The 12,662-nt window shown below is 35.1% G+C and overlaps 2 protein-coding genes across 2 annotated transcripts; one reads left to right on the forward strand and one right to left on the reverse strand.

The window, feature by feature from the left end:
- Positions 1-289: 289 nt before the first annotated feature.
- LOC116129196 (disease resistance protein SUMM2-like) lies at positions 290-1,853 on the reverse strand. The gene is made up of 2 exons (XM_031414943.1): positions 1,718-1,853; positions 290-1,323 (listed from the first exon to the last, which is right to left on the reverse strand). The coding sequence occupies exon 2, from the start codon at positions 1,091-1,093 to the stop codon at positions 446-448; it is 648 nt and encodes a 215-aa protein (XP_031270803.1). The 5' UTR covers positions 1,094-1,323; positions 1,718-1,853; the 3' UTR covers positions 290-445.
- Positions 1,854-7,481: 5,628 nt separating this feature from the next.
- Positions 7,482-11,778, forward strand: LOC116129189 (phosphoribosylformylglycinamidine cyclo-ligase, chloroplastic/mitochondrial). Its single transcript, XM_031414933.1, has 9 exons — positions 7,482-7,573; positions 8,490-8,881; positions 9,857-9,951; positions 10,028-10,129; positions 10,228-10,287; positions 10,419-10,591; positions 10,748-10,850; positions 10,937-11,095; positions 11,274-11,778. Exons 2-9 carry the CDS (start codon positions 8,533-8,535, stop codon positions 11,442-11,444), a joined length of 1,212 nt encoding a protein of 403 aa, XP_031270793.1. The 5' UTR covers positions 7,482-7,573; positions 8,490-8,532; the 3' UTR covers positions 11,445-11,778.
- The last annotated feature ends 884 nt before the right edge of the window (positions 11,779-12,662 follow it).

Consider the following 12,662-nt stretch of genomic DNA (forward strand, 5'->3'; position numbering starts at 1 on the left):
GTTGTCGTGCCACATCAGTCCAGACATGCTTTTTTTGTTCTTCAATGCTCTCCTATGGTAATTATTGCAATTGGCAAACCACCACATTCAGCAGCTATCTCTCTGCCAATTGGGTTTAGATCACTGTTGTCACACCATGCTCCAGCTTTCTCCCTAACAGCACCCAAGATTCTTCTTTTGTTAACGTTGCAACCATAAATATCTTTGAGCATCCATTTCGTCACATACTCTCTCTTCGAGAGGTGAGCACAATCTTGCAACCTCTATGGTCATTTCCAAAAGGTTCCAATCTTATCCAGCTCAATTCTTCCCCAACATCGTCTAATATTACAAGGATCCTTTCTTCCTTCTTGATCTTTCCCAAGGAAACTTGCTCTTGCTACTCGCTATAGTCTGACAAATTTTTCAAACCCAGCATGTCTGCAATTCCCCCTTGAATCTTCATCTAATTTACGGTTTGAGACACAACTGTCATCACTACAACATCAAATAGCTTATCTTTTTTTGCTTGTTTGCCGATTTCTGTCACTAATGTGGTCTTACCCACACCACCCATCCCACACACTCCAATGATAGTGACATTGTCATCCCCCAAGGCCTCCAAGATTTGCTTCATAAGTGATTTTCTGGATTCAAAAGTTCCAGAAAATACCTCAGACGAAGAAATAATTCCTGGAGGAGGAGCAGGACGAGATACCTTCTCAAATTTCCCATCTTCTTGGAGCTGAGAAATCAGAAGATTCTTCTCCTTCGCCTCCCTACTGAATCTGAAACGCGATCTGGGATTAATACACCACCCGTTGAGACACCTCTTGTTTGCATTAACTTCATCTTCCAAAAACTTTGCAGCTTCTTGAGAGATTTTATCAACTTCTGCCATCCAGTTCTGCACATCAGTTTCAATAATTTCAAGATTCCTTTCAGCAGCTTCAATTTGTCCTTGTACCCTGTCTCTGATACGTGCAAGTTTCTTAGCTTGTTTTTCAAACGTTCCAATGTTGTTGTTGTAGTGAAACAAGTAACCGAGCTGACGGCCAGCTGCATCGAACAGGCAGTTAGAAATTTTCTCAGCAATTGAAGAAAAAATTTCCATGTTCTTAAATTTGTGCGTTTCTCACTGGTGAGAGATTGAGAATAAATGGGTCAAGGGGCCGGTTCCCCGTCTTCCCGGTCCGCCCGGTGATCCAACAATTATGAAAGGTAACAGAAATACCCCTGAGAAATTATCATCAATCCCTGCAGGTTTAAAATCCAGCAAACCAAACCCTGCGATCTGGGCAGGAAACCCTGCTGCAAACGAAAGACGGTACCTTGATTTCAAGTCTGAGCGGCAGTTAACATACAACAAAACCAAACAAAAAATCAGTACTAAATCAACTAATTCATGCTACTAAACTTCTAATTCAATAGCTCATAAAAGAAGAAGAAAAATGTCAAGCCTAAAACCAGTTGCCATATTCCTAAATTGTCTCTCACTTTCCAGTTTCCACCATTTTCTCGGCAGCCAAATAGAGGCACAAACCAACAGATCCAATTAAACACCAGATCTCAACTCAATTCAAACCCCCAACCCCCCAATTCAATTGCCAACTAACGGTTACAAAATCCAAAACACCACCCAATTACTTAAAAAGCGGGCAAAATTCATCCAATTACTTATCAAGATTGAAGATGCAATTTGGAGATGGAATTTAAAGGATGCAGGGAGAGTACTCACCGAAGAAAGAAGCTCGATTGAAGAATGAAGATGCAATATTGAGAATAGTTTTATTTCTTTTTTCTTTTTTCATTTTTTAGGGATTAGATTTTCAAATAATAAGTGAACCGTCATTTGTTTAGGGATAGTAGTCTGGTTTCTCATTGAAGTTGAGTGCACTGCTCAGTTAGGTTTATAATATAATAAACTTAATGCGGGGAGGCCAAGCCGGATCTTAAAATTTAAACCTGTTAGATTACCCTTCATTTTGATTTAATAAGTGAACTCAATTATGTTTAAACATAATTGCAGCCAATTTAACATCAAAACTTCATCATTACAAATTATCGTGTGAATAAATAAAAATATATATACATATACATATATATGAAAATTGTTTAATACGGACATCATAAAATTTTTAATTTTTAATGTATTGTTCAAAGATGAATGTTTAATCACCTATGTTTTATATTTATAAAGTGAGTAACCAAACTTTTTTTTTTTTTTTATATATGTTAGTTACAAATTTTATGATTTTTGTCCTGGAGACTATATATATGAAAATTCTCCAATATGAATGTCTTGAAATTTTTTACATACGAGCTAAAGATGAGCATCTAGACATCAACGAAGCGCCGGCGCGACTGCACGTATAAAAAAAAAAAAATATATATATATATAGTTGTACACAAGATGGATAAAAATTTTGGATTAAGCTTAATTTGAAGGTAAAAAAATTACAAAAGTGTATTATGGTTTATCTAGTTTCAAACAAATAAAAAAAAATTAATGTATGAATCTGAGTCTTTCCCACAATTGCATCTCCTCACGGCTCTGTCTTTGTCTGAATCAACTAGTATAATATTTAAAGAACCACCAAACCTTGAGCAAAGGAAATAATACAATATTAAGAAGTTGAAAAAAAAAAAGCAATAACACAATATTTTTTTACTTTAGTAAATATGTGAGAAGCAAAACATGAGAAATGTTAAAAATAACATCCAATTCATAAGGAAACACAAAAAAAAAATTTACGTAAAAAGAGCAAAAAAAACTTAAACCCTAAATCTTAATAAATTGCTTTTAATTCAAATTCTTCTCTTACAATTGATTTATTGATGCTTTATTAAAAAATTTGATGAAATTGGAAGGGAAGAAAGAAGAGTCGACTAGAAAAATGAGTTGAGTTATATGGACTTTTAAAGTAACGTTTTATATGAAGTTCTTAAAAAATTAAATAGTAAACAATTATGTTTGTTCTTAATGCTAGATTATCATGGTCAAAGTTCAATGAATAATTATAATTTAATTTTTTTTAATTATGTCATGCTATTGTAATAATTAGAGGATAGATTTATAAAAAGACTATAACATGAAATTATTAAAACACAATAATTATTAAGTAGATTATTAGTGTATAATTATATAAATCATTAATTTCTATTTCAATTTGAATTAAAAATGGGTGTAAGTTACAACATGAAATCTTTTATTAATAGAGAGAAAACAAGGTTTATAAATAATAATTAGGTAAGAGATGAAAGACAAAAAGGTTGCACAATGAATCGACAGTGAGGTGAGGTCATATAATTAAAAATCATAGTTATGAGTGATTTGTGTGACATGTTATATATGACTAAATTAGGGAAAAGGGGAAAGGAAAGGAAAAAAGTCAAATTAATAAAGACAAGTAAATCTTAAAAGATAAGAAAATATTCTAGGGAAGATTTTTCTATGGAATTTTTTTTTTTTTTTTTTTTCTCCATGGACTAAATTATGCATAAAAGAATAATCTTAATGGCTTAATTTGAAGAAATTAAATAGTGAATGATATAATCAATAAATTTCAAGTTTGTATGATAAGGAAAGAAACGATAAAAACAGAAAAGAAATTGTTGACAGTGGCCTTTTCATCTACAATAAGTCAACATAACCCAACAAGTGAGTGGGCTTCACGTTCATTATTATGGTAGGCCATGATAATCATTGGGCTTAGCTTAAAAAACCACAAAAAACGGTGCGTTGCATGCTTTGCCATCACAAAAGGGCTTCTTCTTCGTTGCAAAATCTTAAAAGAGATGAAAAAGTTGAAGATGCAATTACAACTATTAAATATTAACAACACTAAACTACCATCAATACTGGATCATATAATTTCCAGAAAATCCCACAGCCGGAGAGATAATTCCCCGAGGAGGAGGAGCAGGCTCAGACAGATTTGGAATTATCCATCTTCTTGGACCTGAGTGATCACCGTTATCTTCTGCTTTGCCGCCTTGCTGAACCGGTAACGCGATCTGAGATCAATGCAGCACCCTTTAAAGCACCTTGTTCGCTTGACTTCATTTCCAAACACTTTTCAGCTTCTGCAGAGACATTATCAACTTCTGCTATCCCATTTTGGAAATCAATTTCAGTTGTATGGTGCCTCTGGTAGCCTCGAGTCTTTGAGCTTCCATCTTAATGCGTCAAGCAACCAACCAATTTGACGGCCTGCTACATCAAACAGGTGGTTGGAAAAGTTCCCGCAATTGAACGGAGAACATTTTCATACCTGCATGTTATGAAGAATTGCTCAGTGTAGCGTAACTTTGTATAAACTTGGTGAAGAAAACAGAGGAAAGCAGAGGATGATCTTGTGCTTTCTGCTTCCAACCATTCCAATAAAGCTTATGTTAAACAATAACTCTAGATCTAGAATACCAGCAAAACCACAGAAGTTTATATTATATTTACACATAATCAAACAATAAAAGAAAAAAACAAAATAAGTAAATTTAAGTTTCCATGAAAAATGATTGGGTTACATACCAGCTGTTTCCGCTTGAGCTTGTTGGCTTAATGAATAATAATTATGAGCCAAACGATCACCAACCATATCTGCTTCCAATATTTTAAGTACCTAACAATAACATTTAACAAAACTCATTGGAAATAAAAACGGGAAATTTATGAATAAAAATATTTTATATCATATTCAGAGACAACCAAATAATTGAAAAGGAAAGGAAACAGAGTAAAAGCATTTAAGTTTCCATGAAAATGTGGTTAGGTTTAGGTAGGGCTGTTCAATGAGGCGAGCCGCCCGCGAGCCAGCGGCTCGATCGTGTAACGGTTCGGCTCGATTGTGAGAGAGTTGAGCCAAGCTCTAGCCGGTCTCGAATTGTTAGGGGTGTTTTAGGGGTTTTATTAAGTATATGGGATTAAACTGAAATTTTTAAAACAAAAAGTTTGCAAAAATAACGAAGAACACCCCAATGTTAAAATCCATAAAACGCAACTGAATCCTTACCCTAAAACCAAACCAAACCAAACCATTTTAGGGAAGTTGTTGGCGTCAGATTTGGTGGAGAGTGTAGGGAAACAAGGAGAAAGAAGGAAAGAAATCAGAGTTGGTGGAGAGTGCAAGGGAAACAAGGAGAAAGAACGAAAAGAAAAATAGGAAAAAAGGAGAAAGAAGGAAAGAAAGAGAAAATAGGAAAAAACAGGTGTCATTAGAAGGAGAGAGAAAGAAGAAACAAATCATAAGAAAAGAGGAAGTGATAGAGAAATAGTAATAAATGAGAGGGAGAAAAGAAAGACTAATAAATGAGAGAGAGAAAATCTACACTGAAATTTAAAAAAAATTTGCATGCTTTATTGGCTCGCGAGCTGACTCTAACTCAGTTGGTAAGCTGGCTCGCGAGCCAGGTTCGAAATCTTTTTTCTCTTTATGAGTCGAGTTGAGTCAGGAATTAAAGACTTAGACGGCTTAATTCTTTTCCTTTTCACGAAATGAGCTCATTAAGTCAAAAACTCAGCTCGGCTGGTTAACAACCCTAGGTTTAGGGGTAAAAATAGCCAAGCCGCTTGCAAGTTACTCGATGTTAGATCGAACTCGACTCGATAGTTTGTGAGTATTTCCAAGCTCGATGGTTAAGTTGATAGTTTTTAAAGTACTAAGGGTCATATGTAATTTAAAAGTTATAAAATTTGCAAATCCACCCATGTTAGATGAGCTCGAAATCGAGTCTGTCGATTATACGAACTCAAATTCAAATGTGTAAAAGGAGAAGAAGTATATAAACATGAATACAAATGGTGTTTCCTAATATTCTATTAATATCTAATGTATCACAAATTAAATAGGCCTAGAGCTATCTATAGCCGCAAGACTCAGGTAATTTTCGTACCCAAATGCGCCCATGACATGTGCCTTCTCTGCTCCCTGGCCATCAGCTTGCCACCTTGCCAGATCGAAATCTCCGCCTGTTCATGATTAATGTTACAACGAAAATGATAGAGCCACCGAAGGTTGCACACCAAATTTGTGCACAGATGACGGGCAAAATCCAGACCGTTGATTAATATTAATTGATATGAATCAACGGTCAGAATTTTGCATGTCATTCGGTGCACGGATTCGGTGCGCAACCTTCGGTGGCTGTAGCATTACTCATGTTACAAATAGAATCTTAAACAATCCAACGTCCTAGGATTCAAGTTATTTAGGGGGACTTAAAGTAAATTTTATGTTCCCAAATCATGTTTTTAAAACATAAAGGAATGGATTTTATATAGTTTTTGGACTTGTAAGAGGAGAACAATTTTCAAAAGCATTTTAAATGACTGTCTTTGAATGAATTTTTTATAGCAAATAAAACTATCAAAATACATCCTTCTAAAGAAATATATAAACAAGTAGACGAGTAAAGAAACTGACCTACTTCATTACAACTTGTTTTCCTGTATTTTTTGAAACATCAAATCGGTACGCATGTACATCATACTTCTTGTTATGGGTCTATTCAATCAGTAATGTTATGTTACAACTTAATTTCACAACCTTGACGTGGTATCTTGTCATTGGTCAACTCATAAATGTGCAGGAGGACTTGTACAAGCAAGCGGGACCTATTTTGAAAGCTGATTGATGACGATTGGATTTTGGAACAAGCATTATGCACTCTAAATACCTAACTAAGAAGGTCACTTACATTCAACAATAAAGTATCAAGAAATGATTGAACTGACTTGTGCACACAATAGAGTTGTATAATTTGAAAAGTTTCAACCAAATGTGTTTATTCCCAAGGAAGTGAAGTCGTATTCACTTTCTGAAAATATTATGCTCGAGGTCGTTCTTGAAGGGTCATGCTTAGCCAAATATGAGAACATGGTTTTCTTTGAAAGTGTTGTCAAACTTAATTCAACTATGGCTTTCTCAACGGAGTCGTGGGTTTGTCTCAAGAAGAACTATTCCTTTGCCTTCAAGTTTTAGGCATTTAGAGATTTGAAATACTATGTACACTAAACAATTTGTACTAACCAAGTATTAACATTGAAAATTTGAAATTTTTTTAGGGAAATTTCAAATTTTCAATGTAATACTTGAATTAGTAAAATTGGTTAGTGCACATAGCATTACTCTAGAGATTTTGATTTAGGGATGTTAATTTCAAGGGCCTTTTTGGGGGGGTGATTTGTCATAAATAATCAAAAATATTTTAGTCCCATAATTTCTAACATCTATAAATAATCCTGTTATGCGAGCCAATTTAGGCTCGCGTGCCTATCGAGCCGCCGCATGCTGATCAAACTCCGCCGATTAATATAATGAGCCAAGCCATCTCGCGAGAAGCTTGGCTCGGCTGACAGCCCTCACTCAGTAAGGGATGTAAATGTGCATTTTCGAAACTTTTGGGGACCCATTAATAGTAATAAACTTTTTCCCTTTATGTATTTTTTACCTATTTCGGCGTCGTTTCCTTCTTTATTTACGTTTACCTATTTCGGCGTCGTTCTTCTTTATTTCCCTCAAAACGGCGCCAGACTCTTCAGCATCTCCACGCCGCGCCACTCCCTACTGCCACCATTGACAGCGGCTCTTTTTCTGTAAGAACCACTCCCCCTCCTTTCAACTCTTCATCCTCTTATTCTCTTACTCAAAAAAGCACTTTTCACAAGTGTGTTTGGCTGTGAGGAGCGCTTATTTGCAGCAGAAAGCCGCTTCTTCCTCGTTCTTTTCATTATATTTTTGTGTTATATCTTCTTTTAGATATTTACTCATCTAAAGAGACCCTTTGATTAAAAAAGAAATTTTAGTAATTGTTTTAGGAACTTTCTGCAAAAAAAAAAAAAAAATTATTTATTTATTTTACATTTCCTATTAATTTAAGTGTTTTTTTTTTTTTTTTTTGTTTTTTTTTTTTAAATGGTGTGTTTGATAACACGCTATTGGGTTAAAAGCGCTCTTGTGTTGTGTTTTTAAAGTGATTTTTAAAATCAATTTTGCAGCTTTCTCGTGGAAGTACTTCCCAGAAGCTGTTTTCATTAAATTTATCTGTTAAAGTTTTATGTATTGTTTTAGAAAAGCACTTATTCAACCAAACACTTTGATAAAGTAGTAATTTTTTGCTAATTTTTTAAAAGTTTTTATGCGAATATGGTTCTGATATTAGCCGAAAGTTTAAGCTTTTTTATAGTGTGTTGATTTTGTGGTAACACGATTTAAGTTAAAAGCTGTTTTGTGGGGGTGTTATTTAAGTGATTTTTGAAATCAATTTTACAGATTATGCGCCTATTCAGCCTTTTGAAACTGTTTTTGGTGGTTTAAGCACTTCACGCAAGCTGTTATGATTAAATTTCTGTGTTCTGTTTGTTAAAAAATTGGAACTTTCAATTCAGATATTCTGTTAAAACTTCAAGTTAATTTTGTTATAGTGTGTTTGATAAGGCTTTGAAGTCAAAAGTGCTTTTGGGGTTATCTTGTACTGTTTTACTGAAGTGATTTCTGAAATCGATTTTGCAGCTTTTTTGCCTATCCAGCTTCTGTTCGGATATTTCAGGCTTCCATGGCCAATAGTGTTGCAGCAGGTACTGAGATTTCACGTGGCTTTGCAGCGTTTAATAGTAACTCTCACAACAAACCAAACCCCACCAAAACCCTGTTACAGAAATGTCAAATTAATGGCTTTTCTAGTAGGTTTCCTCTGTTATCTGTGTCTTCCAACGAAGTGCAGCCCAGAAGAGTTGAAAACAGGGGCTGTATGTTTGCAGTTTCAAAAGGTGATTCCGGTGAAAGCTCAGGTGGGTTAACATATAAGGATGCTGGTGTAGATATTGATGCTGGGTCAGAACTTGTCAAGAGAATTGCGAAGATGGCTCCTGGGATTGGAGGCTTTGGTGGTCTTTTCCCTCTTGGTATGATTTACTTGATATGCTTACTTTGGCTTTAATTGTTTAATTTATTGTTTAATGAGCATTACTTTGGCTTTATGTTATAACTTGAGTCTCATTGGTAGGCTTATACATTGAGTTAGAATTAATATGCAATTGCAAGAAGATAGAGTGAAGTAGTGGTTTGACTATTGCTGAGGGATGGTAGATCATCCTCTTGTTTCTATTTCGTAATAAACAACTATGCAGTTTTATTGTTGGAGAGGAACATTCTTTACCTTATTTGGGAAATATAAGTTTAATTCGATGTGCTGTTTGTCAAGTGGAAGAAATTTCATTCTAGGATTGAACATCTGCATTCATTTTAGAAAGTTATGATCCCAAAGATTTATAACTATGCTGCTTCTCTTAGTATTCATCTCTAATTTGAGTTTATATGTCAAATGAGGAGCTTGGATTGCTCAGATTCAACTTTTGTCAAAATCAAAAACATTATTTGAGTGATTGTGAGAGGGCTTAAATTCATGCTTTCAAAGGCCATTAAAATGTTTGCTCTTAATTTGCTCTGTGAGTATCTTTAACAGTTCGATTGAGTAAAGGTGTTCTTCTGGGTTTATTTGGTCAAGTTTAAATTATTAGGTAGGAGCTTGTACTTCGGTTGCTCCTTTCTTTACCCTAGAAAACTCTCTAATCTCAAGTGCCCTGTAGAGGATTCCCTTTAATAAACGAACATTCAAGTTTTTTTAAGCTATGCAACACTTCTTTTGTACCTTCCTATGTTAGTATTCCGAGCACGGAATCAGTTAGGTAAATGATTCTAGTCGCTTTGGCCAGAGAGATCCCTTTTAGGTCTATGCCATGGGACAAGAAGAATATAGGACAATATTTTTCAAGTTTCTTCATGTGGCTGGAGCTCTTTACAGAAGTATTGAATTGATTTTAGCATCAACATCTGGTTGTTTAGGTTCTATGGTTTACTGATCAACTCCTTGTGAGCAGGGGATTCTTTCCTTGTTGCTGGCACTGATGGTGTGGGAACTAAACTTAAGCTGGCATTTGAAACTGGAATACACAACACTATTGGGATTGATCTGGTAAAAGTTTTCAATGAAACTTGTTTTGTGGATTTTCAAAATCCATAGTTATTTCTCTGATGCACTTGATGTACAGGTTGCGATGAGCGTCAATGACATTGTTACATCTGGAGCAAAGCCATTATTTTTCCTGGATTACTTTGCTACAAGCCACCTAGATGTTGACCTTGCTGAAAAGGTACGTGTGGTTGTGCATAATATGTTTGGGGTGAAGACCATCAAATTTTCCCACTTTCGCAAAGTGGTGCTTATTAATTGTATGTTCTTCGTATTCAGGTTATAAAAGGCATAGTTGATGGTTGCCAACAATCTGACTGTGCTCTTTTAGGAGGAGAGGTATGTATTTTTTTTTTTTTTTTTTTTCAATCAGCATGTTGTGTTCATTGAGTACTAATATTTACTCACTGACATGTCATCTGGATGAATGTTTGAACATGTAAGCTTACTGAATAAGATATGCCTTTCAGACTGCAGAGATGCCCGATTTTTACGCAGAGGGAGAGTATGATCTCAGTGGTTTTGCAGTTGGCATTGTTAAAAAGGATTCTGTTATTGACGGGAAAAACATTGTGGCTGGAGACGTGCTCATTGGCCTGCCATCTAGCGGAGTCCATTCAAATGGTTTCTCTCTGGTCAGAAGGTGAGACTTGTTTTAAGAGAATGCTTTGGTATTAAGGCTTCATTGACTATTTAAAAAAAAAAAAAAAAAAAAAAATCTGTTGCAATTGCTTTCTCCAAACCCATTTAGAACTGATGAATACCAAAATCCTTGGGATGTATACTTGTATTTTTGCAGGGTTTTAGCTCAAAGTGGCCTTTCACTAAAGGACCAACTTCCTGGTGAAGCAATCACATTAGGTGAAGCTTTGATGGCCCCAACTGTTATATATGTTAAGCAGGTCTTCTATCAACCTCCGTTTCATACTATTTAGCTTCATATTAGCATGTTGCTTAATGCTAAAACCATTTTGTTTTGGTCAAGAAGGTGTTGGCCATAATTAGCAAGGGAGGGGTGAAAGGAATAGCCCACGTCACTGGTGGTGGTTTTACGGACAATATACCTCGAGTCTTTCCAGAAGGCCTTGGTGCTGTCATCTACGACAACTCTTGGGAAATCCCACCTGTATTTAGATGGATCCAACAGGTGAAAACATTCTTTTAATGGCATGTTACTAGATGCTATTAATAGATTAAATGATTTATTGCATATATTGTATCGTGTATGTGAAATCCAACTATAAGAGCCTTGTTTGAATGATTGCGTATTCGTTATATTTCTCTTTGGTTACACGTCTTACTTTTCATTTTATTTTTAATATTAGGCTGGAAAAATCGAAGATAGTGAGATGAGGCGAACTTTTAACATGGGAATCGGGATGGTTCTAGTTGTGACCCAGGAGGCTTCCCACAAAATACTAGAGGGGGCAAAAGGAGCATATACAGCATACCATATTGGTGAGGTTGTGAACGGTGAAGGAGTTGCCTATCGCTAAAATATGTATAATACATTTCACATGCTACTTTAACTTATTCCTTCCCTTTGTTGTCAAGATGAGGTACACAATCGCGGCTTGATTGTAACATTTACATAATTTGAACCTTCACAGATGCAATAGATTTTGATACTTAAACTGTTTCAGTTGAATGGGAACTGAAAATGCCTTTTCCTGTTAATAATTTTGCTCCAGTTGTAAATCTGAGACAATGTTATAGTATTATTTACTTACCCACCCAGGTAAGGCACATAGTCCCAAGATTTAAACAGATGATCACAGGCCATAGTGGTAGGATATTGTGTTAGTCATCTACAGATATTTACAAAAGGGTTTTTTTTTTTCAAACTCTAAACTCAAACTCTCATGTCTAGTTAGTGAAAACGGAGCCCCAAACTTATGCATTTTATAAATTACGTTACATAACTATTTGTATCTTATACTTGACATACCTGCATGTTTATTGAAGAATTGCTGCAGAGTGGCTTTAACTTGGTGAAGAAAACAGAGGAAAGCAGAGGAATGATCTTGTGCTTCTGCTTCCAACAATTCCAGAAAAAGCTCATGTTAAACAAAATAATTCTATATCTAGAGTACCAACAAAACCACAATTAGTTTTTACATTATATTTAGACACAATCAAACAATTCAAAGTGAAATATTTAATTCTTTTACCAAATGAATTAATCCTAAGCGGAAATGATTGCTATGTTAATTTTAAGAGTTCTTTGAACATAAATATAAAGTAATAAAAATAAATCAAAGTAAAACAACACCAGATTTTTACATGGTTCGGCAAAATGCCTACATCTATGGGACCAAGTCCAGAGTGAAGCTAATCCACTAGGTTTACAGTTTAATTACAAAGTTAGAGATTAAGACTCAGTTGCAAGAACACTCATGTTTTGCAATACTTCAATCTCTACCCTTTCGTTAAACAACGTACAATCATAGCTAGTTACAAAAACACCCAACCACCTGGTCAGCCTTGAGCTCCTCTCAAGGTGCAGAGACAAAGACGCACTTTGGTTGAAGAAGCTCAACAAGCTTCTCACATCAGCTCCGAACAAACTGCAGAGAGCAAGGACTCATTATAAGTACTTGAAGGAAGACATTTTTAAGCTTTACCTACGCATAGAAACTTGTCAAAAATAAAGGAAAAATTTAGAGAATTTTAGTGTACTTTTCAGAGATAATATCAGGCTTAAAAAACAAGTG

Source organism: Pistacia vera, unplaced genomic scaffold (assembly GCF_008641045.1).
Source record: "Pistacia vera cultivar Batoury unplaced genomic scaffold, PisVer_v2 Contig209, whole genome shotgun sequence".
Classification (NCBI taxonomy): Eukaryota; Viridiplantae; Streptophyta; class Magnoliopsida; order Sapindales; family Anacardiaceae; genus Pistacia; species Pistacia vera.

Coding starts and splice junctions, on each gene's coding strand:
- LOC116129196 (XM_031414943.1), bottom strand. CDS start 1,093: ATGGAAATTTTTTCTTCAATTGCTGAGAAAATTTCTAACTGCCTGTTC.
- LOC116129189 (XM_031414933.1), top strand. CDS start 8,533: ATGGCCAATAGTGTTGCAGCAGGTACTGAGATTTCACGTGGCTTTGCA. Junction 8,882..9,856: donor TGGTGGTCTTTTCCCTCTTG/GTATGATTTACT, acceptor CCTTGTGAGCAG/GGGATTCTTTCCTTGTTGCT. Junction 11,096..11,273: donor TATTTAGATGGATCCAACAG/GTGAAAACATTC, acceptor TTTTAATATTAG/GCTGGAAAAATCGAAGATAG.